This window comes from Toxorhynchites rutilus, chromosome 3, assembly GCF_029784135.1.
Source record: "Toxorhynchites rutilus septentrionalis strain SRP chromosome 3, ASM2978413v1, whole genome shotgun sequence".
NCBI classification, from domain to species: Eukaryota; Metazoa; Arthropoda; class Insecta; order Diptera; family Culicidae; genus Toxorhynchites; species Toxorhynchites rutilus.
The window spans coordinates 244,874,711-244,898,386 of NC_073746.1; the positions used below are offsets into that span (position 1 = coordinate 244,874,711).

General features: G+C 39.9%; 1 protein-coding gene across 17 annotated transcripts in view; it reads right to left on the minus strand.

The window, feature by feature from the left end:
* LOC129778078 (uncharacterized) overlaps nt 1-23,676 on the minus strand; it is a 171,267-nt gene that overhangs the window by 1,564 nt on the left and 146,027 nt on the right. For 9 of the 17 annotated variants that reach the window (XM_055784738.1, XM_055784731.1, XM_055784742.1 and 6 more), the window contains 3 exons: nt 15,617-17,881; nt 321-719; nt 176-258 (listed from right to left, as the gene is read on the minus strand). In XM_055784738.1, coding sequence (XP_055640713.1) covers nt 176-258; nt 321-719; nt 15,617-17,881 — 2,747 coding nt within the window. Of the gene's footprint in view, nt 1-137; nt 259-320; nt 720-15,616; nt 17,882-23,676 lie in introns of all 17 variants that reach the window. The other 8 variants (XM_055784736.1, XM_055784741.1, XM_055784740.1 and 5 more) reach the window with 5 other exon arrangements.

The window sequence follows — 23,676 nt, forward strand, 5'->3', positions numbered from 1 at the left end:
CAATGCTATTGTGCTATTGTAACTTGTAGCTAATCACAAGACGGATTTGGATCGAATACTACTAATTACAACTACAGCATTTAAGTAACTAATTTTGACCTGCCGATGTCCAAATACTTCTGAGAGAAGCTGCTTACTTTGAGCTGCGTGTTCGATCACTACTATTGCTTAATACCTTGATTGATTTCTTAGCGTTCTGTCTTGCCGTAACGTTGTTCGATGTGCCAACATTTGGAAGACGATAATCTTTGCCGCCTGCTGTAAATAACACTGGTTATCAAGGATCAGGGTCGGCAATTGTAACGACGATCTTAGCTTACCATTCCCATCCGCTCGGGATAGGGTTCGCTTGGGGTTCAGTCCCGCCGCAGGGGGGAGAGCAGCGCGTGCGGTTCCCCTACTGCCGCCGTAGCTGTCATCATCTAGCAGGGCGTAGTTCTGGGCTCCGCCGCGGCCCGGAATGTGATGCGAATCCTCGATGTATTGCTTCCGACTGCCGACCAACGCACTGGAATGGTAACCAACTTCGTGTCCATTGGTCACCGGATGGTTGGCCCGTTTGTTGCTGCCGCCGAAACTGGTCGCGCCACCAGCACTGCTGTTCGTGAGGACATTACTGGTGGACGATGAAGCGCCCGATTGTTTGGGGAAACTGAGTCGCATCTCCACGTCCGGGGCCATCTCTGGGTTGTAGTTGCCCGCCACTGTTACCGTCCACCCTGCAAGATGAACAATGAGATCGTAAGTTAGTCACAAGTAATGACAAAAGATTATGAATCATTAACTTCGTTTCCACTGTTGTATTAAAGGGTCATGATGTAGATGACAACACATTATGACCAATTTACATACTACTCAATAAGTTCGTGGGATGACAAGTAGATGACGACATTATTGACAATTGTTAAAATGTTGTTCAATCAGACCAAAGGTTTGACAAATTGATTCAATGATTCTTTTTTCCTAATACGGAGGCTTTAAATTACCAAATTCATTCGAATCTAGTCTTTCAAAAAGCTTATTGCCAGATCATTGAATGAACGACCAGCGATTCAACTCACGATCGTTGGAAAGCGGACTTAGTAAGTCCGTGCGTTTATCGAGAGGGTTCACGAAAACCGACAAAACGAGATTCGCGATTTTTTGGATATTCAAAGAGACTTCCAGAACGCAAAAAGTCTCTCCTATGACGCATGTATTAAAAAATGGACTAATTTTGGCGATTTTTCACTCTTAAACTGTCACCTGGTATATGTAGACAGTCCCTTCTATGTACCTTAACTTTCAAAGATACGAAGAACATATTATTTGCATTTTTGCAAAACATTTTTCGGAATTTAAGACAAAAGTGTTCGAAATTTAAGTAAGTGACATGTTTTTAGTTGTCCACCATGAATGTTTATTTGTAAAACAATTTTATTGTAGTCATTGATGAAAAGGCTCTGTTGTATTCAAAAATCAAATTAATTTCGTGAAAGAGTACCATTTTGAGTAACGAGACACTGTTTAATGGCCAACAAAGCTTAAGTGTTCGGAATTTGTGACAAAACAGTACATGGTTTTCTTGTAAGCTTAGGTTTTTTTACAGCGCCCTTGGTCCCTAAGCCATGTAAACTATAAAAAACAAATACAATCAATGATTACCACAACAAAATCCAAAATTTTTGCGAGTATAATATTTTTCCAAAAAAGACTAGCTAATTGGCTTTAATTTGATATGTCGATTATATAAATCGGTAAAGTAGTCCAAAAGTTATGATTTTGAAAAAATTGTAAAAAATTTCGCTGTTCGGAATTTGAAACAAAAGTGTTCGGAATATGAGTCAGTGATAAAAATGGGGTTCGGAATATGAGACAATTGTGATTATACATATTCATAGTTTTCACCATGAATATGTATTTTTAAATCAATTTGTTGTAGTCAAATGAAAAAGAAGGCTCTATTGTATTCAAAAATCAAATATATTTCGCGAGAAAGTACCATTCTGTATAATGAGACACTGTTTAATGACCATTAAAGCTTAAGTTGAAATTTGAGACAAAACGGGTACTATTTCGAAAAAAAAAAACGGTTTCGTATTTCGTTTCGACCACTTTTGCCATTATGGATTATGCGAGCTCGAAACGAGTGTAACGAATCTAAGATAAGATCAGGCAACTGGCTTCTTACTATTCTTCGTCGTCCAAAAACGAAGCCATGACATGAAGATGCCAGAGTTGCCAAATATTATAAATTTTCGGATTTTTCAAATTTCTGTTTTTATGAATCGTAACATTTGGTTGCTGTTATTTGCATATTTTTAATTAGGCAATCTCTAAAATATGTTTTAAAAAGGTAAAATAAGTCTTTTAAATACCCATACTATAATATTATAATGGTATCCATAACAACTCGTCCAAGATTGTCTGGAGAGTCTTTTCTCCGCGCAAAACAACGGCGCTCAACTCCATTGCAATTCAGGAACAACGTGAAAATTGTGACTTTCGCAACACATGACCGTATTACCGAATGCTTCGTACACTGCCGATACACAAGAACATCTTGTTGGATTGATGGACTTGCTATCAAAGCGGCGAGAAGAATGTTCAGCCCAGAAATTGATGGACAGTGAAGCAGCATCGACATCATATCGAATTTCTGCTTTATCTAATTTTAAGTGATAATGTGGATCACATGAATATTGAATTTGACTATGAGTAAACCGTCGATGAAGTGGAAACTTTCCTCGACAGAACTAAACAAAATTCGATGTTCTATATAGCTCATCAAAATAAGTCAGAGGGAAAGAACATGTCAACAGTGTAACAATTGGTAGTAAAACACAGCCTGGATGGTATCAACCATCTCTTTTTTCATATTTACGAGCTAGAGCTAACAACTCTACCATCTGCATAGTGAATGATGAGACTTTCCATTTCTTCTTAGCAAATTATATTCTGGAATATGAAATCGCATTAGGGACCTAACGAAACTAAATTGACAAATGAGTGTTTTGCAGTTCAATTTATTCCATTGTGAAAAAACACATACGTAGGCATTAGAATGGGTATATGAGTACCATTACCACACCGGGTATTTTGAATTTGTCGGCTTTATTTCATTAAACAATGTTGTCTTTAATTCGACCTATTTCTCGCATAAGTTTCTTTCCAGAAGTGGCATCATTTCATTGAACACTGAAGAAACATATTTGGTTGAGCCATAACAAGTGAAAATTTTCCTCATTTATTACATAAGTTTGGTACGACCAGAAGCCAGAAGGTTCAAAACGGCCGCTAATTTCTAAGCTGAAGGAATAGCAGTGCTTCTGAAAGTACTGAAAGTGAAAGAACACGGTTGTATCCGAAATATTTTCAAATGCTTCTCGGCTAAGCCTGAAACACTGTCGAAATCTTGAAACAAAAAAATAATTATTATCATTTATATCGAAAACGTAAACAAGACAAACTCACTCATTTTCACTTTGCAATAGAGGGTTACTTTTATCCCCCAATTCCCGCCTGTGGAAAAAGCGGATTTGATAGCACAAAAAACAATATAGCACATCTTGTTCACTATCGCTGTTATTATAAGAAAAATCCAAATCGCATTCTTTTCTTTCTAATCACAATTCTAATATAATATCAAATTGCATTTATTTTTCGATCTTCTTTTATATTTTCAATAGCCGAGTACTTGTTTACCTTGTTTACGAACCCAAAAATTTGACATTTCTCTTCGAGACAAGTTTTGCTCGAAATCTAGTGCACTGAAAATGTTACCTCGAAAAAGATGCATAATACCAAATTCAGTACGATGCGGGTTTGAATTTTCTCGAACCGACTTACTCGTTTGGAAATGCGGAATGCCCCCACCCCAGATTTTGGTGAAAACTATAACGTCGTAGTTGGAATCAACAGCTGTTAACACTTTCGATGCCCCGTCACCCAGATATGGGTGACACTTTTCTCGTTCAAATTTAATAGGATTTTAAAAAGGAATTTGATAGAATAGGCTCCTAAGTGTAACTATAAGATATGTGGAAAAATAATAAAATCAATACCATATTATTATAATGTTTATACTGTACTTTTTATTCATTTATAGGGCGAATGGTTTGTATGGCAGCTTTTTGCAAAACCCATATAATATGACTTTGGCATCGGAATTTGCTAAGTGTCGCAATGATTTTTGGAGATGTCAGTATTATTTTGTGAACAAAACCTACAAACGCCTGAACAAAGTTTTACACGCCGACTATTTAAATCGTATTCAAACGAATCTGCATGCTCACCCAAGTGGGGTAGTGATCAAGTCTCTGCAACCGTTAAAAATGTACCCAGCCTGTCATCGGTCGGAGCCTGCCCTACGATTAATCGTAATGTTGTACAAGATGCCTGCTCTAGATTGAAGAAATCTACGAATGCTGGACCCGACAGCATTCCATCTATCGTACTGAAGATGTGTTCCAGTAGCCTCTCGCTGCCGTTGAGTATTTTGTTCCACCGCTCCATTCTGAGTGGGACTTTCCCGACTGCTTGGAAAAATTCTTTTGTTTTCCCTGTCTTCAAAAAAAGCTCTAGGAAGGATGTAACTAATTATAGAGGAATCGCGTGCCTTTGTGCCACCTTCAAGCTATTCGAAATCATCGTATTGGATTTTATCACCCATGCTTGCAACAATTACATCGTCGAGGAACAACATGGATTCGTGTCAAAACGGTCGACTCCCACGAATCTTCTTCTGTACACATCATCGCTCGTTCACTTGAGCTGCGACAGCAAATCGATGCGGTATATACCGATTTCTCCGCAGCATTCGACAAAATCAACCACAACATCGCTCTAGCTAAGCTTCAACGTCTTGGTTTTAAAGGTCCCTTCTTATTCTGGCTACGGTCTTATCTCACTGATCGTATTATGTCGATGAACATTGGAGACACTATTTCTTCTCCTTTTCGTGTAACGTCTGGTGTTCCGCAAGGGAGCCACCTCGGCCCATATATTTTTCTGCTATACCTTAAAGACATTAATTTTCGTCTGAAGTGCCTGAAGCTCTCCTACGCCGATGACTTCAAGTTGTTTTTCCGTGTGAATTCCACTGGAGATGCGGAGTTTCTGCAAGAGCAGCTGAATATTTTTGCTGAATGGTGCGCAACGAATAGAATGATTTTAAATCCATTCAAATGTTCGGTTATTTCGTTTTCTCGAAAGCGCAGCACATTGATATGCTTTGAATATAGACTGCACGGTGAAATTTTGAGTGTGGACATTATCAAAGACCTTGGAGTTATGTTAGACTCTAAACTAACCTTTTGTGATCATATAGCTTACATTACTTCTAAAGCATCCAAAGTCCTCGGCTTTATTTTCCGTGTCACGAAACAATTCACAGATGTACATTGCATCAAGGCCCTATATTGTGCATTGGTTCGATCCGTTCTAGAATATGCTTGCGTTGTATGGTCACCATATTACCAAAATAGTGTACAACGTATTGAGTCGATTCAACGAAAATTTGTTCGATTTTCCTTGCGTAATCTGCCATGGAATGACTCATTTAATCTGCCCAGCTACGAGGATCGCTGTAGTCTGATAGGATTGGATTCATTGGGCTCTCGAAGGAATGTTACCAAAGCGCTTTTTGTATCTGATATTATTTTATCAAATATCGATTGCCCCGAATTGCTATACTTAATTAATTTTAACATTAGTCGTCGCAATTTGCGTACCCGTAACTACTTGTACCTTCCACCATCTCGAACAAATTACGGGCTACAATGAACCCGTAACCAGTATGTGTCGTGTGTTCAATCTTTGTAGTTCGTCTTTTGATTATCACCTTTCCCGTTTGTCCCTAAAAGCGCTCTATTCTGCTGTTCTTAAGTAGTTATAATTGTTATAGGTTTAATATTTAGTTTTATAGTTTTATTATTAGCAAACATGTTAGGCCTGTTGATGTTTGTAAAATAAAATAAAATAAAATGTGTTATTGTTGTCAATTCATCTTCAAATTAAATAAAATATTGCTAGATCATGTAAAAGTTGAGTTTGATCTTCATTTAATAATTTATCTGCAAGTTGGGCTCCTCAAGAAACTTAGAAAAGCCGCTTTGGGCGACGAACGTGTTAAAAGCAAGTCGTCTATTTTTGTCCTTAGGCTACGAGCGTTCTGGTGGTACATCAAGAGTCCGAAAATCTGATAAATCAGTACGGATCGACCGTGGATAGAACGATGTCACGCTGAAACTTTCTATGAGACTGCTGGCAGTGAGTTCAATATCGGTATAAGTGCTACAGTTTTGCTGTGGAACTCGGAAAGTCGAAGAACGGTGATGGAAACTATAAAGGTGGACGTACTTGCTTAAATGAGCTAATCGAAAGACCCCGATACGTTCCTCAACCACAGAACCGGAACGACTAAGAAGGTATTCTTCGAGCTGCAGGGTCAAGCGCGACTGGGTCAGGAGGACAAGGAACTTCCTTAGTGTCACAGGCATTGCGTTCTGGGACGATAACTGAAGCATAAAATGACTGGTTTTCGCGCTATAGAACCTCAACTGAGGAAGTAGTTGATCCGTTGGAATCCTGATGCTTGGAGGTTTTGCGGATGGTTCACGAATTCGCGAAAGGACACGTTTTCCGGTCAATTGTTTTTTAAATAAGTAACGTTTCTGAAAGATTTGTTCACAACGATCAAAGGGAAAGTTCGTGGAATGTTATTTTGAAGCGAAGTGATCAGAAGATAAGGTGAACTCAACCGGTTTATCTTAATAGAGTCGAATTTGTACGAGTATTTCGCAGTTTTTCCGATACTGAGTAACTCTCGATCCACGGCTCTATGACTCGAGCTTCTAGATGGCTATTTTCAGACGTGTCATCAATAGCTGCGACAGATCGAGCAGTGGGAAGGTTTTACATTCTTTTACATTTAGTTTTGAAATTTTGACTGCAAATTAGAAGCTGTGAATTTGAGGAACAATCCAGCGAAGATACTAAACTAAACATGAATGGTAGATGCGGTGGTTGAAACCGTCGGGTGATCCATATTTAGGAAATGGTGAAAAGCGAAAAAGTCTTGATCGAGAGATCGTTGAAATGTTGATCCAAAATCTTCAAAATCTTTGGCAGTGACAAGTCACTCGGATAATTTCAAGCTGACTTAATTGTGGGAAACGGACTCAACATTTTGACGTAGAACTAGGTCTTTCATTTCTGTACTGCGGTGTAAGTTTAGAATTTCCAAAACGCGAGCGTTACGTTTGGGGTGCAATGTTTCGAGCGTTAATACCTCTTTAGCGGCTGGATGAAGTGGTATGACAGTTGCTTCATTTGAAAGATAAAAAGTGTACGAGTTATGTTTTTTTCTTTTTTTTCGTTGTCAAAGGTGGACAACGATACATTTTGGTTGATGATACAGCTAGGATGTTTGGTGTTCTTAATGTGGATCTACACCTATTTAAATCGACATTTTGCAAGGTTTTTGAGGTGCAAGCTAAGATCCAGATGAAGAAACATGTCAAGTAGGTGTATCAATCTACACTCTGTCCAACTTCTATAAGACCTCCCTGATTATAGTTCGTTGCAACACAAACAGTTAGAATTCCAACAAGATACCCACATTCATATATTGTAGACTGCTTAGAATAAAGTATATTAAACGTCAATTTCGTTCAAAAGAGTCGTTCGTTTATTTATTGTGCTTAAATATGATAATTTCAGCTGTCCAATTTCTGTAAGACCATTTCAAAATTCATAAGTATTGTTAATGAAAAATTCAAAACGATCGTCTGATTTGTATGCCAATAATTGGTAACCTTGCCATTTCGACTAATAACCTGTAAAATTCGTGTTGGAATACTATTTACCAAATTCTGCTGAACGGATCTCTCGATATTTTTTTTATGTATCCGAAATTGGCTCTTCAATCATGGTGTACAGTTTTCCCTCAGTGTAGATTCTGCGTACAAGGATTTCTATAAGATTTTCAACAGGATTCAAGACTGGAGAGCGAGCCGGCCAGTCCAGAAAACTAAGTTTTGGGTCCTTAATCAATTGCTTAGTTTCCTTGCTGGTATGAATAGTAGCTGGAATGTGAATTTTTTGTGACGATATCCACAAAAAAACGGTAGAAGAGAGCATTCCAGAACATGTATGTCATCTCTGAATGATGTGAAAACTATCTTGATTTTTCCGGTTGCACAAAATCTCGCCCAAACCATGCACGAGTCTCCACCAAAATTCCTGGTTGAAATATACTGTTCCTCATTTCGTAAATCACGCCAGTACCCGTTGAAATCATCAAGACCATCAGAATTGAATTTTTTCGTCAGCGAAGATAATCTATACAGTGGTAGACATTCGTTTAGCCGCACCCTATTTTTCCTCAATATTTTTTCAAAATAAGTCAATTCTTTGTACATTTTTACTCATAAAAGACGATTATTGATTATTTTCATCGAATTCATTCAAAAAAAAAATATATATATATAAATTCACTTTTTGTTTTCTAAGTAATTCAAATATGTGGAATCAGGGTGGACATTCGTTTAGCCGCATCCTAAAATTTCAATAAAAGAAAATTTGTGCGGCAAATTTCGAGTCCAATCGGTTTGGCATCGAGTCAGACAGCTTTTAAAGTGTTGCCATATTGATTATAGCCCAACATTCCTGAATTACTGCCTTGAGACTGGAAATGTTGTCAAACTGTCATCCGTTTGCATAGACCATCTCTTCCAAGATTCTCCATAGGGTCTCTATGGGATTGCAATCGACTGCCAGCAGGTCATTCAATAAGCGGAATGTCATTCTCGGCAAACCATGCCTTCGATTGCTTGGAAACGTGGATGTATGCATGCTATCCTGCTGAAAAAACGACATCCTCGGTAGCAATATTCTCAAGATGGCCAATCAAAACGTCCTCTAGTAATTGAAGAAACTTTTCGAAGTTCATTCGGGTGAAAATGAAAAGCTTGCTGTGATAGGAAAAGGCTCCCCACACTGTCAAACTCCCGGCCCCAAAGTTTCGCTTCGATCTCACGACATGCCATTGACTTAAATTGTACCAATAGCAACTGTAACAGTCCGGACCATCCCAATTGAACTTTTTTCGCCGGAAAATACAACATTTCTCCATTCTAGTTTCCATTCCATGTATTGCCGGGTGAAAATGAGATGGTTCTGCTTATGGGTGGCGGTCAGAATCGGCTTCCCTTGAAGTTTCTTCCACATTATGTTTGGTGACTCATTCAAGATGCGCGCAATATGCCTCTTCGTTACTGGAATAACCGATTCTGCCTTAATGTATAAGCAGGACATCGTTTCCTTGTTGCTTCGTGTCTTATTCGACCTGTAAGACGCAAAGTAGCTTTGGTGTTCTCATTTGTTGGTCGTTATATCCCATATTTCTGGCACTGTTTAAAGAAATTCTGTACCACTTTCTCAGATAGACCAATTTTTGTTACGATCGAGCGATTAGAAAACTTTTGTTCACTGAATATCTTTATTATTTTCCGCCTCTCTTCCGTCAATAGAATACCGTTCGCCATTCCTTTAAATTCTACGTAAATCACTAATCTGACCAACTTCTTACGTGGTACATTTAATATTTATCTTGTAAATTGAACATTCCCAAGTATTTAAAAAAAAAACACAGATAAAGGCTTGGTGATTATGGGAAAACTCGATGTTTATGCCCTGCGGGTAAACGTATGTCTCGGGAAAAAACGACGTTTGAATGTTTATATCCACCGATGCCGTCTTGTGTGTGTGTGTGTGCTCGTCCTTTCAATAAAAGTGACTTAAATATACTATCACTATCGCAAATAAGTATCCCGATAAAAAGAACATTCCTAGTTGTTTTGTAAGTGTTTCAAGTTTTTTTTCAAGTGCGGCTAAACGAATGTCTATCACTGCACATTGAAGAACTTTTCGTTATGGTATATAGCAAAATGTATTTTTTGGAAACATTCTTTGTTACAACATACCATGTCCCACTCTCGGTTCAAGTGAGCTTTGGCAAAACTCAGACGTCTTCCTATGTGAGATGGTGTAAGATGAGGAGCTTTAACCTTTCAAGCCCTCTTTATGTGAGCATTTTTTACCAATACTTGACGAACTGTCACCCGAGTAACATTTAAATTGAAATAATGCTTTATTTACATAAGCGATTTTGAAGTATTCGGAGCTGTTCTAGCTATTTTCCGCTTATCCCGGTCAGAGAGCTTCGATTTACGTGGGGTCTCTCCTCCTTACCGTATCCTTGAAGATTCGACAAATAATTGAGCACTACTTGATGGGATCGTCCAATCCGACGAGCAATTTCTCTGATACCAACATTTTCATGGTGAAATACATCGATATGTCTTTCTTCTCTCTCCGTGAGTACTTTTCCCTTCGGCATTTTCCAGGTTTATTGATCAAAACAAGATGTAACTGGTCTTATAGAAACTTGACACTTGAAAAATACAAAAACATTCGTTTACGCTTAGCGCTTGAACACACATATGAAAATCATGCAGTGTATAGTAGTCACCAATACCTACACACTAGAATATAAATTGAAGCATTGTTTGTTTACAATAACACAAAGCCGCAAGATCATCATCTGGTCTTATAGAAGTTGGACAGAGTGTGTATTAGAGTGCCAATGAAAATGGTCATCTCTAATTTCAAAAAGTTACCCCATAAAAAATGTTCACCTTCGCGAAAAAACACACTATGCCAAATATTAGCTCAATCGGGTTTAAGGGAGAGTGACGCGAAGCGGTCAAAGTTTGAGTTTTTTGAATATCGAAAAATCACCCAAGGGGGGAGTAAAGAAAATCGGAGTTTTCGAATTTTTTTTTGATGGCAAATGTCTTAAAATTGCATGAAACGTCGAGATCATCTCGAATTTTATTTTGTCAAAAATCGACACTCTGGGACTTTCGGAATACGAAACGAAACGTATGGTTTTGGGTACCAATAAAAATAGTTATCTCAATTTTTCTCTCGGAACTTGCTGCGAAATGTTGATTTGCACGATAATATCCCCTTTGCAAAATATTAACTCATTCGAACTTCATTTATTAGTGTCACAGACGTAAAAAATTGAGTTTTTTTGAAAAATGAAAAATCACCGAAAATCGGGGTTTTCAAAAAAAAAAAATAAAGTTGTTGGTGCCAAATGTCTTAAAATGGCAGATTTACTGTTATCTCAAAAAAAAAAAAAAATTAGAAAAAAATATTTTTTGGTCGTTTTCAGTCTGAAAAGATTTTTTTGAGATAAAGTTTTTTCTAAGACAAAGTATTTTTTGAGATAACTGTAAATTTCTATGTGTCATGCAATTTCAAAACATTCATCTAAAAAAAAAATTGAAAACTCCGATTTCCGGTGATTTTTCGGTTTTCAAAAAACTCACATTTTAACGTCTGAAACACTATTAAATGAAATTCGAATGAGCTAATATTTTGCATAGGGTATATTATCGTGCAAATCAACATTTCACAACAAGTTCCGAATGAAAAATCGAGATAATTATTTTTATTAGCACTTAAAACCATATGTTATGTTTCGTACTCCGAGAAAACTAAGTCCCAGAGTGTCGATTTCTGACAAAAAAATTTTTTTCGAGATGACACTAGATCTCGACGTTTCATGCAATTTAAAAAAATATTCGATAACCCCGATTTCCTTTACTCCCCCCTTGGGTGATTTTTCGATTTTCAAAAAACTCAAACTTTGACCGCTTTGCGCCACTCTCCCTTAAGTCCGATTGAGCTAATATTTGGCATAGGTTGTTTTTTCGAGGTGGTAAACATTTAGTATAGGGTAACTTTTTGAAATTTTTGGGGTCGATGTTTTCTCATACATTCATTGGTACCCTAGTGTATATGCTGTGTATCGATTTCCATGGAGAAAGTTGTAAGTAAGAAGTGAAATGAACCACTACATTAGTCGCTCCGCTTGTAGTATGTGGAGTAATCCCGATCCCCATGAACCTATAACTGAGACTTAGAGAAAAACGAGGTGGAAAGGTTTACGCAGAGAACAAGAGCTACGACATACGAGAAGAGTAAGGGAAAAACCAGGGAGTTACAAAGATTTATACTCCCATGAAGTTTTGGGAAGGGTGGTAGGGTCGTGCCATCCCAACCTACAGTGAGTTCAATTAATACATTTTTGTTACAGTAAAGTGTTGTAAAATGGATCCGCTAGAGCGTGTTAACGTTCTAACTCAGGGTCAAAATTTCATTAAAAATCTCAATTTTTTTCTTATTCATACATAATACTTATAAATTTGAAAACTTTGCGGTTGATCAAATGAGAAAATTGACCTTATTTTCTAATTAAAACTCAACAAAATAAATATATACATGAAATTCAGTAATTATAAAGCGTAACTAATAATTTTTAAATACACATTACATACAAATTAAGTAAGTAATTAATTTTTGAAACTTACTTTAAAATCGCAGATAAAGATAAAAATATGTTCCGGAAAAACGTAATCCTACGTCAAAAACTATGGGTGGGTTATACCTAAAATACAACCGCAAGGATGACGTAGGACTACCGTTAGCTTAGTAGACATTTGAGTGTATTGATTAAATTATTGATTAAACCAGTGATTAAAGTGATTCTAAGCTCAACGCGTGCACTGGACTTGTTCGACGGATTGAAGAAATATTTTGAAGCTAAACCTAGTTTGAAGTGGGTCAACTCAGCATTGATGGTCCCCATGTTAATTGGAGAGTAGTGAAGCAGTTGAATGAAGAAATTCGTGAAATCCGAATCAGCCAAAACTACGAGCTCACGAACATAGGTTGCTGCAATTTGCAGATTTTGACAATTCATTCAAAGAAGGAATAAAAAAGACTGTTTGGAAAATTGATGAATTCCTCCAGTGCTTGTGCTGTGCTGTGCCTGTTTGAGAACGTTCCGTTAAGATGTGCGGAGTATTCTTGAACTACTGGATCGGCTGACGTTTTGCGGAGTAAAATGGTTCGAAAACCAACCGATGGTATAAATAGCCCTTGACATGCTGCCGTACTTTAAACCCTACGTAGCCGCAGTCTAAGCACAAACAAACTTACGTTCCTAAGTACAAAGATACGCATCCAGATTTCCGTAGAAGCTATGATGCTGTTTTCACAGCCAGTACCTTTAGAGTAGTTGCAGAGGCTTTTGAGGGTAAATTGTTGAGGGCTTTTCTTAACATCAGCTGCTGCAGTTCAACCATTTATGACAAGCTTTCAGAGTGATGAGCCTGTAGCACCTTTTCTATTCGAACTGGCGAACCCTGCAAAGCCAGTAATGACTGTAAAGAGTACTACACTTAATTTCTCCGAAATATGAAGGAACGATCACCTTTGTCGTATCCACGACAAAGACACGACACGATATACAGGGTTTTCCAACTTTAAATTCCGAAAGTAAATTGAAATAAAACACACTTAGAATTCGAATTTCGATGAAACTTTTATTTCAAATTAAAGTTTGGTTTATGCCATTATGTGTGAAATACAACATCATTCAAATGTCCACCTAGGGCTTCCTCGCACACCTTGATCCAGAACAGGTAATTTTCGATTACTTTTCATGGCAGAACAGGTAATTTTCGATGTCATATGGGGCGGTATCTCAGTCATAACTTCACGAATGTTGTCTTTCAAATGTTCAAGAGTTTGCGGAGAGTTGGCATAGACACGGTCTTTCGCATAACCCCACAAAAAAAAGTCTAGCGGGTTCAAATCGCATGATCTGGACGGCCAATTGGCATCACCAAAACGCGAAATTATGCGTCCCTCAAATTTCGTTCGCAATATGGTCATGTTCGGTCGTGTTGTGTGGCACGTGGCGCCGTCCTGCTGAAACCACATGTCATCCGTATCCATATCTTCAATTTGTGGCAAAAACAAAAATCGGTTAACATGCGGCCATAGCGCTCACCATTCACAGTTACCGTCTCGCCGTCGTCATTTTCAAAGAAATACGGCCCGTTGACTCCACCACACCATAACGCGCACCAAACAGTGACTTTTGGCGGATGCAATGGCCTCTCAACAATCACGTGTGGATTTTCTGAGCCCCATATACGAAAACTTTGGGTGTTCATATAGCCACCGAGCTCGAAATGTGCCTCATCGCTTAAGAAAATTTGATACGAAAATTCAGCATTTTGCTGCTGTTGTTCGTTCACCCAATCGACGTATGCCCGACGCATTCCATGGTCACCACGCTCTAATTTTTGTACCAGTTGGACTTTATATGGATGTAGGTGCAAGTCCAAATGCAAAATTCGCCACAATGATGTGTTTGACAAGCCCAATTGCTAAGCACGCCGTGGAATCGAAACATTCGGGTCATCCTCCACACTAGCAGCAACAGCAGCAATATTTTCGGCCGAACGCACATTACGATGATCCAGTTTGTTCGAATTTACGCGCTACATTAGCGATTGTGTGCTCTGTAGGCCGTCCATGACGACCAAAATCCGTCCGTAATGCTCGAAAAACATTTGCCGGTTTTTCATCATTTTTATAGTATAATTTAACAAAATTAACACGTTGTGCGATGCTAAAACGATCCATATTGTAAAATGGCAGACATTCAACTAACGATATGACGCTTTGGTTGACAGCTATGTCAAACGGTTGTCTGCGCAGGGCTGTATACTTTCGGAAGCCCGAAATGGAAAACCCTGTATTTCTTGTATCCAGCGTTTATAGTATGCAAAAAAGCGCATGAATTTCGCTCTTGAACATTTCGTCGAGAAAAATAGAATCAGTGGTACCGTGGGGAACAAAAGTAAACAGGAATTCCACGAGTTTTGTGATACTTTGGGTTCGTGCGATATGCTAAAAAACTATCGTCGAAAAGAATAACGTTTGGACCTTTAGTGGGTGAAGAAACTCATAGGCGCAGCGGGAAAAGAATATACAAACTTGTCTGACTTTGTCAAAGAGATCCTCATTCTGTCGCATGGCAATGCTACATTGGAGCGAGGTCATTCATGAACAAAGTATGTTTGGTGGTAAACCAAAATGATCCGAACTTTGTAGCTTAGCGCATTGTTCACAATGAATTCATCTTATTTTGCAAACAACTTGCATCCTAAATGCAAGCTTGTTATGTTTGTTTGGACTTGAATGTGATCATGACTTCATTCGTTATACTTAAATATTAGTCATTATTGTAACAAATTGCTTCACGTAATACAACTTATACAGTATCATGAAATTTTCAAATAAGAACAAGTGTTAATTAATAGGGGTCGATTTTTAGACCTCGTCGACCTCCAACATAAATTTTCGTTTGTGTCGACCCCTTGGAAACCGTGATCCCTGCTCGAACTAAATGAAGATCATTCCCGTGTTTTCATAATAGATACGCTATCCCGTCTTAGGATAGTTTCTGTTCAACAGTATAGGCGAAACATGAGCAACAATACAATAAATTTCATGAAGAAAGTCTGTAGCGAAATATACGATGTCAATTTCAGTTGTAATCTACAGTATATCTAGCAGTATTTATTAATCAGTAAATTTGTTCATGATTGTGCTAATGCTAATAGTGAGAGGAAAGCTTTTTGCAAGCGGCTTTTAATTGCATACAATCAAACAACACGAATGACATCGAGGAGTACTACTATACCTTGATTGGTTGCCGTGCTTTGGGTGACTCCTGTCGCAATGCTTGGTACGATGGCGGTCGCTGTGGTGCCCGTTGCCGCACTCACGCCCCCATTAAGTCGTTCGTCCTGAAGTTTCGACCGTTGTTGTGCTTCGCCGGCCAGCATCTCATCCGGGCGCCTCCGTATCGGACTCACCGTAGTCTCGACGGGATCTTCCGGCCCACGCTCGTGCTGCCGGGCAGCCTTGCGCCACTTGTTACCCCATTTGCTGGCCGCGGAAATTTTCTGCATCGTTAACTGGGTGAGGTTCCGTTCGCTGTTATGCTTCCAGCGAGCTGCCGGTGGAAGGGCCGCGCATTTTTTGAACGGACTCGAGTTTGGGCTGGTGTCCGTCGAGCTGGACGAAGACGATTCGTCGTAGCTCTGGGATGATCCTTCGCCGAGTAGTTCTTCATCGTGCAACATGGTCTCGAAGCTGCGGATGGCTTTGGGCTTTTCGGTGGTCTTCTGTGTATGCTCCTCTTCCAGTGGGAGATTCAACGTTATCTGCTTGTCCCGCTCCTTGCGATTGCTTAGTTCTTTGGCTGTTTTGGGCAGTACTTTGATGGGTGTTTTGAGCTCATTCTTGACCTCCTTCTGTACGGTGTGAATGACACTGGTGGCACGATTGAGATTGTTCACGTTTTTCGGTCTATTGAGAACGGTGGTTTCGGACTTTTTGCGGGTGTGCTTTTTGGAGATTTCCTCGAGTTTTTGGATATCGTCGGTCGCGGGTACGTACGAGCGTTTGGTTTTCTCATTCGTTTTGGTACATTTTGTGCTGACAGTGTCGGGTGTTTTAGTTTTGGTTTTGGTGTGGGTGTGATCAGTCTTTTTAGTAGTCTCCGTATAGAGACCGTTGATTGAGGTGGCAGAGGCATTGGTCGTGGTACCAGTGCTTGTAGCGGTTTGGTTGTCTTTCGTGGGGTTTTCGGTTGGCTTGCTCTCACCGTTAGATGCGGTTGGGGGAGAATCGGTTTGTGGTTGAGGTTGTTGTGGTTGAGGAGACTTAATTTGCGATGGCAGAGGTATTTCTTGCAGAGTTGGAGTTGGTGTGAGCTCCGTAATTGGAGTTTTTGGAGATGGCGGTAAAGGGGACATTTGAATATTTGGGGGAGTTGGTGGGGCGGGAAAATATTTACTAGGAGTTTGCGATTTGGCTTGGCAGTAGAAACAGGTTTCCGATTGGTTGTTGTTGTATTTGTGTAATTCAGGATTACAGAAACAGCAACTGCTGCAGGTTTCAGAAGTTTTTGGGACATCTTCGCTCATTGCCGGCGTTCTTATCATAGTTATGGCTGGAACGTGTAGACTGTCTAGCGTATCCGACGAGGTTAAATTAGAACGCTCGTCTGGTTTCAGTTCGTGTCGTACGATTTCAAAATTGTCGAAGTTTGGCTTGAGGATGGCGCAACGAAGAGACTCAGCTGTTTTATCACCGAGCGGGCCGAAGAAGTTCTGATGATTTTCTGCGAGGGGTGTGCGATGAATTGATGTTTCAAAATACTCAATTTTCGATTGAAAGACTTTACAGTCGGCCATTTCGTAAATATGCCACGCATTTTCCTCTCGAATCTGACGATAGGGGTATACTGATTCACTACAATCACAAGTATTTTCCAAGTTTACCTCTCTTTTTTTCATGGATTCTGCGGTTGATTTGAGTTCATTGAAACTACGCTCTCCATGTTTGCTAGGCGTAACTTCCTGCTCAATGCGTATGGGGATGGACAGCTCGCGAGATATCTTCGTTTCTATCTTCGGTGTGGGTTTCGTATTCAGACTATCCGTGAAGCAGGATTCATCTGAAAATTCACCACTAGTCAGTCTACGATTGTTGGAAGTGGTGGCAATCGCCAATCGATTGATGACACCACTTCCAATCGATCTCCCAAGCATAGACATCATATCGGACGAGCTCGCATGCCCACTGGTGTGGCCGTTTTCTGTACCGGAAATAGTGACGCCAGTCGTGCCGTTACAGCTTATATTTGATCCAACGGTGGCCACGGTCGATCGCATATGATCCACGGACGTCACCGATCCACTGGTTAACATCACTGGCGTCACGTCATGGTTCACGCTAATGTTTACGCTTTGATGGCGATGGAAGTGATCAACAATATGCTGCTGGGTGGAAGTGTCAACAAGACTTTCGCGTGCAATGTTGCCAGTTATGATGGTTTTTACAATGTTTCTACGTTCATGCTCAGTGGCACTTGTCTGGGCAAGTGCAAGATGCCGTTCTGAAAATGGGTGATGAGTTTTGTTTTTACAGATGCATTCCAGGCTTGTGATGGTAAAATAAAATAAAAAACAAAACGCGATACTCTACACTTTATTTGTTTTGGGAGAAAGAACTACAGAGCTCTATTCATTCATTCGCAGCTACAAGCGTATTAAGTCTAGTATTCATGAAACTACCAACTCAATGTTTTCCTGCAATTCAAGAAAACATAATCATTAACAAAAACTATTACTATGGGTTTGTTAACAAAATTACATTACATCACAACAAAAGGAAAAACAATAACTGTCTAAAATATGTGCGGTTAATCAAACTGGGTTGCGGAGATCAAGCTCATAAAATCTATCAACGGGAAACGGATGAACACGACACTGACAACGTGCAAAACACGCAATAAAGTAAAACCTGGAATGAAGGAAGGGAAATAAAAGTGAGGGCTGAAATGAAGGTTAATATTAACTAAATAATCCTAAACCTCTCATTCGCGAAAATGGGCCATGTTATAATTCATTTCGTGTACATGCGACGAACTTCACAACGTTGGATGGAAATTGCGGTTAATGGAATTCGCTTTGTTATGAAACTGTTTCTTTCTCAATGGGAAGTTTTGCTTTTTAGTCATAGTTTATTGTAAGGGCGCACACAAATAAGGGGGTCCACGTGGAATTTACATCACACGCGAATTGTTCCAACTTTTTCTAACCTTTGGGTTTAATTCATTGAGATCTTGATTAAAAAAAAACATTATGTGTATTGTTTACACCATATGAATTATTTAACATTTCAAACATAGCAATCTTTGACACCTGAAAAAAGTTGGGAGTCCCTCAATCTACATTTTCAAGTATCAGAAAAACCCTACGAAGAACGTCTGACCATCGATCGTAAGCAAAGATGTGGAGAAGAAAGTCGTCCGGAAGCCGTAAGGATCACAATGGGAGGTCTCCTGGAGGAGTAAGTACTCTTGTTTTGTATGTGATGAACAAAGCCATTTTACCAAGCCTGTCAATTATCTAGTATATCATCAAAAAAACGTCGTTAACGTTAACGTTGTCGTTAACGGAAGTTTACCATTAAACTGATTACCAACTGCAAAAGGGTCTGGAATATGGAAAATTTATATAAAATATGGAATATGGAATATGGAAAATCAATTCATATACAGAGCTTTGGCTCTAATTAGTGGTGCCGAGGCACCACTCAGTGTCACATTAGAGGCGATTGTTATCCTTAATTGGACATATCAACAAACACAACACAATGTAAAACACAAGTTAAAACTGGAAAATAATTGAAAATCAAACAAATAACTATCAGAAGAGTGTACAAAATACATAATCTAGTAAAATGGTTTAGAACGCTCCTAAAAATTTCTCGAGTTGTAGAAACTTGCACAAAGAATGTTTACAAAAATGTCGAGTTGGAGGATCAAATGTCCAACTATTCGTGTCGCATTACATGTCTGTTCAATTAGCTAGATGTCCAATTAGAGGCAAATCACTGCACATTCAAATGATTATCCTGATATTATTAACAAATTTAACTACTTACGAACATCATTGAAACATTTAGAATCAGGAAACACTGTCAATTTTATAGTAGCGGTCGTAGTAGGCGTATCTGAAATCTGTTGGTTTGGAAAACCTGTATCTTTCGACGGTGAAAATTTAACGATGGTTCGTTTTGTTTTGAAAAAGTCTTCGCAGGGTGGAAGGAAGAGCTTTGATTTTGGACACTCACATTAAAAGCCCGGCGTAGTCGAGTAATAAAATCGAGAAATCGCTGAAAGTGGCTAAATCGACTGTGTGCTGAAACGTTTCCGTGAACGTACCACTGTTGTTCGGATGAATCAGAGGACGCGTCGTAGTGGAATATACAATTGAACAATTAAGGCAAACCTGGCACTATCATCCGGAGAATCAGTATGCGAGAAGATTATCATATTTTCTGTGCCTGCAAGAAACCAAACAGAGCACTAAGACGACATTTAGTGGCCAACAGACGCACTTGGAAATTGTACAACAAGGTTTTGACGCAGTACGAAGGATGCATGCTGATGGATGACGAAACGTACGTGAAGACGGATTTTTGACAGCTCCCAGACCTGAAATTCTATAAGTCCACTGCCAAAGGAAATGTTCCCAGAAAATTTAAGGTCGGTTTTGCTGATAAATTTATCAGGAAGTTCATGATTTGGCAAGAGATTTACAGCTGTGGACAGAAAACCAAGGTTCTCGTCCCAAACAACACAATGGACTCGAATATGTATAGGGAAGAGTGCCTGTAGAAACGTCTCCTTCCGTTTACTAAGGTTCACAAAGTGATGTTTTGGCCAGATTTGGCAAGCTGTTACTACAGTCGAGAGGTGCTCGAGTGGGGTCGATTACATTGAAAAAGACCTCAACCCTCCGAATTGCCCCAAAATTTCACCCAAATGAAAAATATATGGTCTATTGTCCAACGGAACTTGAAGAAGGGTGCTAAAGTGATTCGGGATGCTGCAGACATTAAGAGATTGTGGAATAAAACCGTTAACCAACAGAGAGTCCAAACTTCAATTGAGGGTATCCGAAGAAAAGTACGAAAATTGATCAAAAATGCAACGGAATATTTTTTTAAAATATTCTTGAAGGCTGTCGTATGTAGACTGAGAAGGGGGACTAGACACGTCTGTTCCCCAAGTTATTCGCGGTGTGCTATAGCTTCTTATCCTGAACGGGCGGCTGACCTATGAAATGCGATGTTTGGTCAGCTACACCTAAGACGGCAGCCTCGATGCTAGGCTAAGCATACAGTGGCCCTAGTGACCCAACATTCCGAAATATAAAATTGCTCCGAGAAATCTAGAGAAAAATTCAAAACGGAATAATCGGTTTGGACCTAAGCGAACGGAAATGGATATCGATTGGAAACTCGGTTCATGGAATGTGAGGACTCTACTCGAGCCTGTACGCGTAGGCGTTCTGGCGAAAAAGCTGCGGAAGGTGAATGTAAGGGTTGTGCGCTGGCGAAAGTCTGGCATACGGGAGTTCTCGACTGGAGATCCGAAAAAGGGCTTTTATTTCAAGTACCACATCTTCTACAGTGGCTGCAGCAGCGGATAACGTGGCGTCGGGTTCGTGGTACAGGGCCAACAAATAAAGCGCGTCAAAAGATGGAGACCCGCCAGTGACCGTCTATTCGTAGCAAGCAAGAGCAGATTTTTCAATTACGGCTTGATCAATGTATACGCGTCGACAAACAACAAGCCCGATGACGTAAAAATGTAACGTAAAAACCTGCAGAACCAACTTCGCACGCTGGAATATTTGGATGCCACCCTAAAAATACTGCACACCTGAAAACACTGCTTTCAGATTGACCATTTCTGATTGACACTTCTCAGAAATCATCGAAGTAAGGACCATCCGAGGACAAAATGATCTTTATCTCGTTGTATATTAGATTCGGGCCCGGTTGTTTAAAATATCTAAATCGATATCGATAGAGAAGGTACGGTTGAACACACAGCGGTTATCAACCGAAGGAGTTTCTGAGGAGTACTTTCGGAAAATTGACGTGCGGACGTTGGACGTTGGAGCAAACCTGAATGAGCAGTGGAAGCACATTCACGACAAGGTCAGTTCCACAGCGCGACTGCAGCTACCATACGCAGCGGGTGGTATGGATGAGGAGTGTCAGAGGGTAGCGAATGATAAGAACATGGCGCTCGCCTGTTGGCAACAAAAAATGTGACACGACAGATCAAAGAGGGATACCGAGAGGCAAGATCTGTACAGAAGAGACTTCATCATCGTAACAAACGTGAGTACTGCGATTGTGATCTTGCCGAAGCGGAGGATTACTTCCCAAGACACGGCCCGATAAGCTTTTATCAAGTGGTAAACGAGGGGACCTGATTGCCGATAAGACGCATGTGGCCAGGCGTTGGAAACAACATTTAGAGGTGCTGTTAAATGGCAAGGAAAGCAGAATAGTTCATGAGGACAGGAAGAAAAATGAGCATGATGTACAAGCTGTGGATCCACAAACATTGGATGAGGTGAAGAAAGCTTCTAGAGAGTCAAAATTACGAAGCAACTGGGAAGGATGCCATTCGAAGCAGAACTTCTCAAAGTAGGGGTAGACGGCTATATAGTGCTATTCATCGGATCATCCTGAGGGTATAGATCGAGGAAGAATTGCCTTCAGGCTAGTTGGAAAGACTCATATGACCTATCTACAAGAAGGAACACCGTCCCAACTGTGGCAATTATGAACGCATAACCATCCTCAATTACGCATACAAGATTCCCTCCCGCATCCTGTTCTACACACTGCACCCGTGCAGGAATCCTTTGCAGGCGAGTAATCATGCGGTTTCCGATAGGGCTATTCCACAACGGACCAAAGGTTGCTCTTGCGACTGATCCTCGATAAGTTCAGAGAATACAACTTGTAGACACATCATCTATTTATAGACTTCAAGGCGGCGTATGATTCAGTTAAGTGCAACGAGTTGTGGCAAAACATGGTTTCTCAACAAGAATACAGAATCAACTGATGTAAACTTTTTACTATCCGTCTTTTAACCCCTGACAGCTGTCCGTTTTATCACACTTATATAATTATTTCAATCATTTGAATTTTTCACTTCAAAATGAATTTACCTGCTTGCTATGAATTGGTTTATTTTTTTTCTTATGTTGGTACGGTGATAACGTGCTATCGCACCGGGCCCGAATTGTACTGAGTTATTTGACCAAACATCAAGTAAATACCATCGAGCAAGCACCGCATTGAACTGATACGGCCCCGTGCGAGTTTTTTTTGTTCCCCAAGTTAAAGTTGCCACTTCGTGGAGAGAGATTTTATTCGATCGAGGAGATCAAAGAGAATGCGACGAGGGAACTAAAGTCCATCGGTCTTCGTCGGCCTACCACAATGCATGAAAGACTGGACCAAGCGTTAGCACATGTGTGTTGCTTCAAAAGTATCATATGCCGTGCCGGAAGTTGTACGACCCGAAGTTAACGAAAGCATACTGCTGCGTAATGGAAGACGAAACATATGTGAAGGTGAACTTCAACTAGATTCTAACACCCCTGTATACCACTGCCAAGGATAAGTTGGATGTTCCCGAGATCCTCCGGACACAGAAGATGTCGAAGTTCACCAAGTAGTTTTTAATTTGGCAGGCGATTCATACTTGCGGAAAGCGGAGTACACCTTTCGTTACCGCAAGCACCATGAATGGACAGATGAATTTGGAAGAGTGTCTCCAAAAGCGGCTTCTCCCTCTCTTGAATGCACACGGTGGTTCGGCGATCATCTGGCAGGATTTGGCGTCTTGCCACTATACGAAGGACATGCAAAAAGGATGTCGATTTCGTGCCGAAGGAACTGAACTCCCCAAACATTCCGAAACTGCGCCCAATAGAAAAATAGTGGGCCATTATGAGGAGCCCCTTCCAAAACAACCTAAAGTGATGAAGAATCCAGTAGAAATGAAGAAAGCATGGGTTGATAAGCGCAAAAACTGTCGATTCTGAGATCGTGCCGAACCTTATGGTTTGGGTTAAGGTCAAGGTTCGCGCATTCGGATATAAAATTTTGTATATGATGCCAAAACTGACTTTAATTATTTCTTTTTACTCCCTGAAAATTTGGTGATAATCGGATGAAAAGTCGAATTTTGAGAATAAATTTTGTGTGTGCGAATTTTAAACGGTACACCCTTTATGACAGCTGTTCAGCTCACTCGGTGATAAGACAAGACAGTCCGCATACTGGAATGAACGACAACGGTCAACA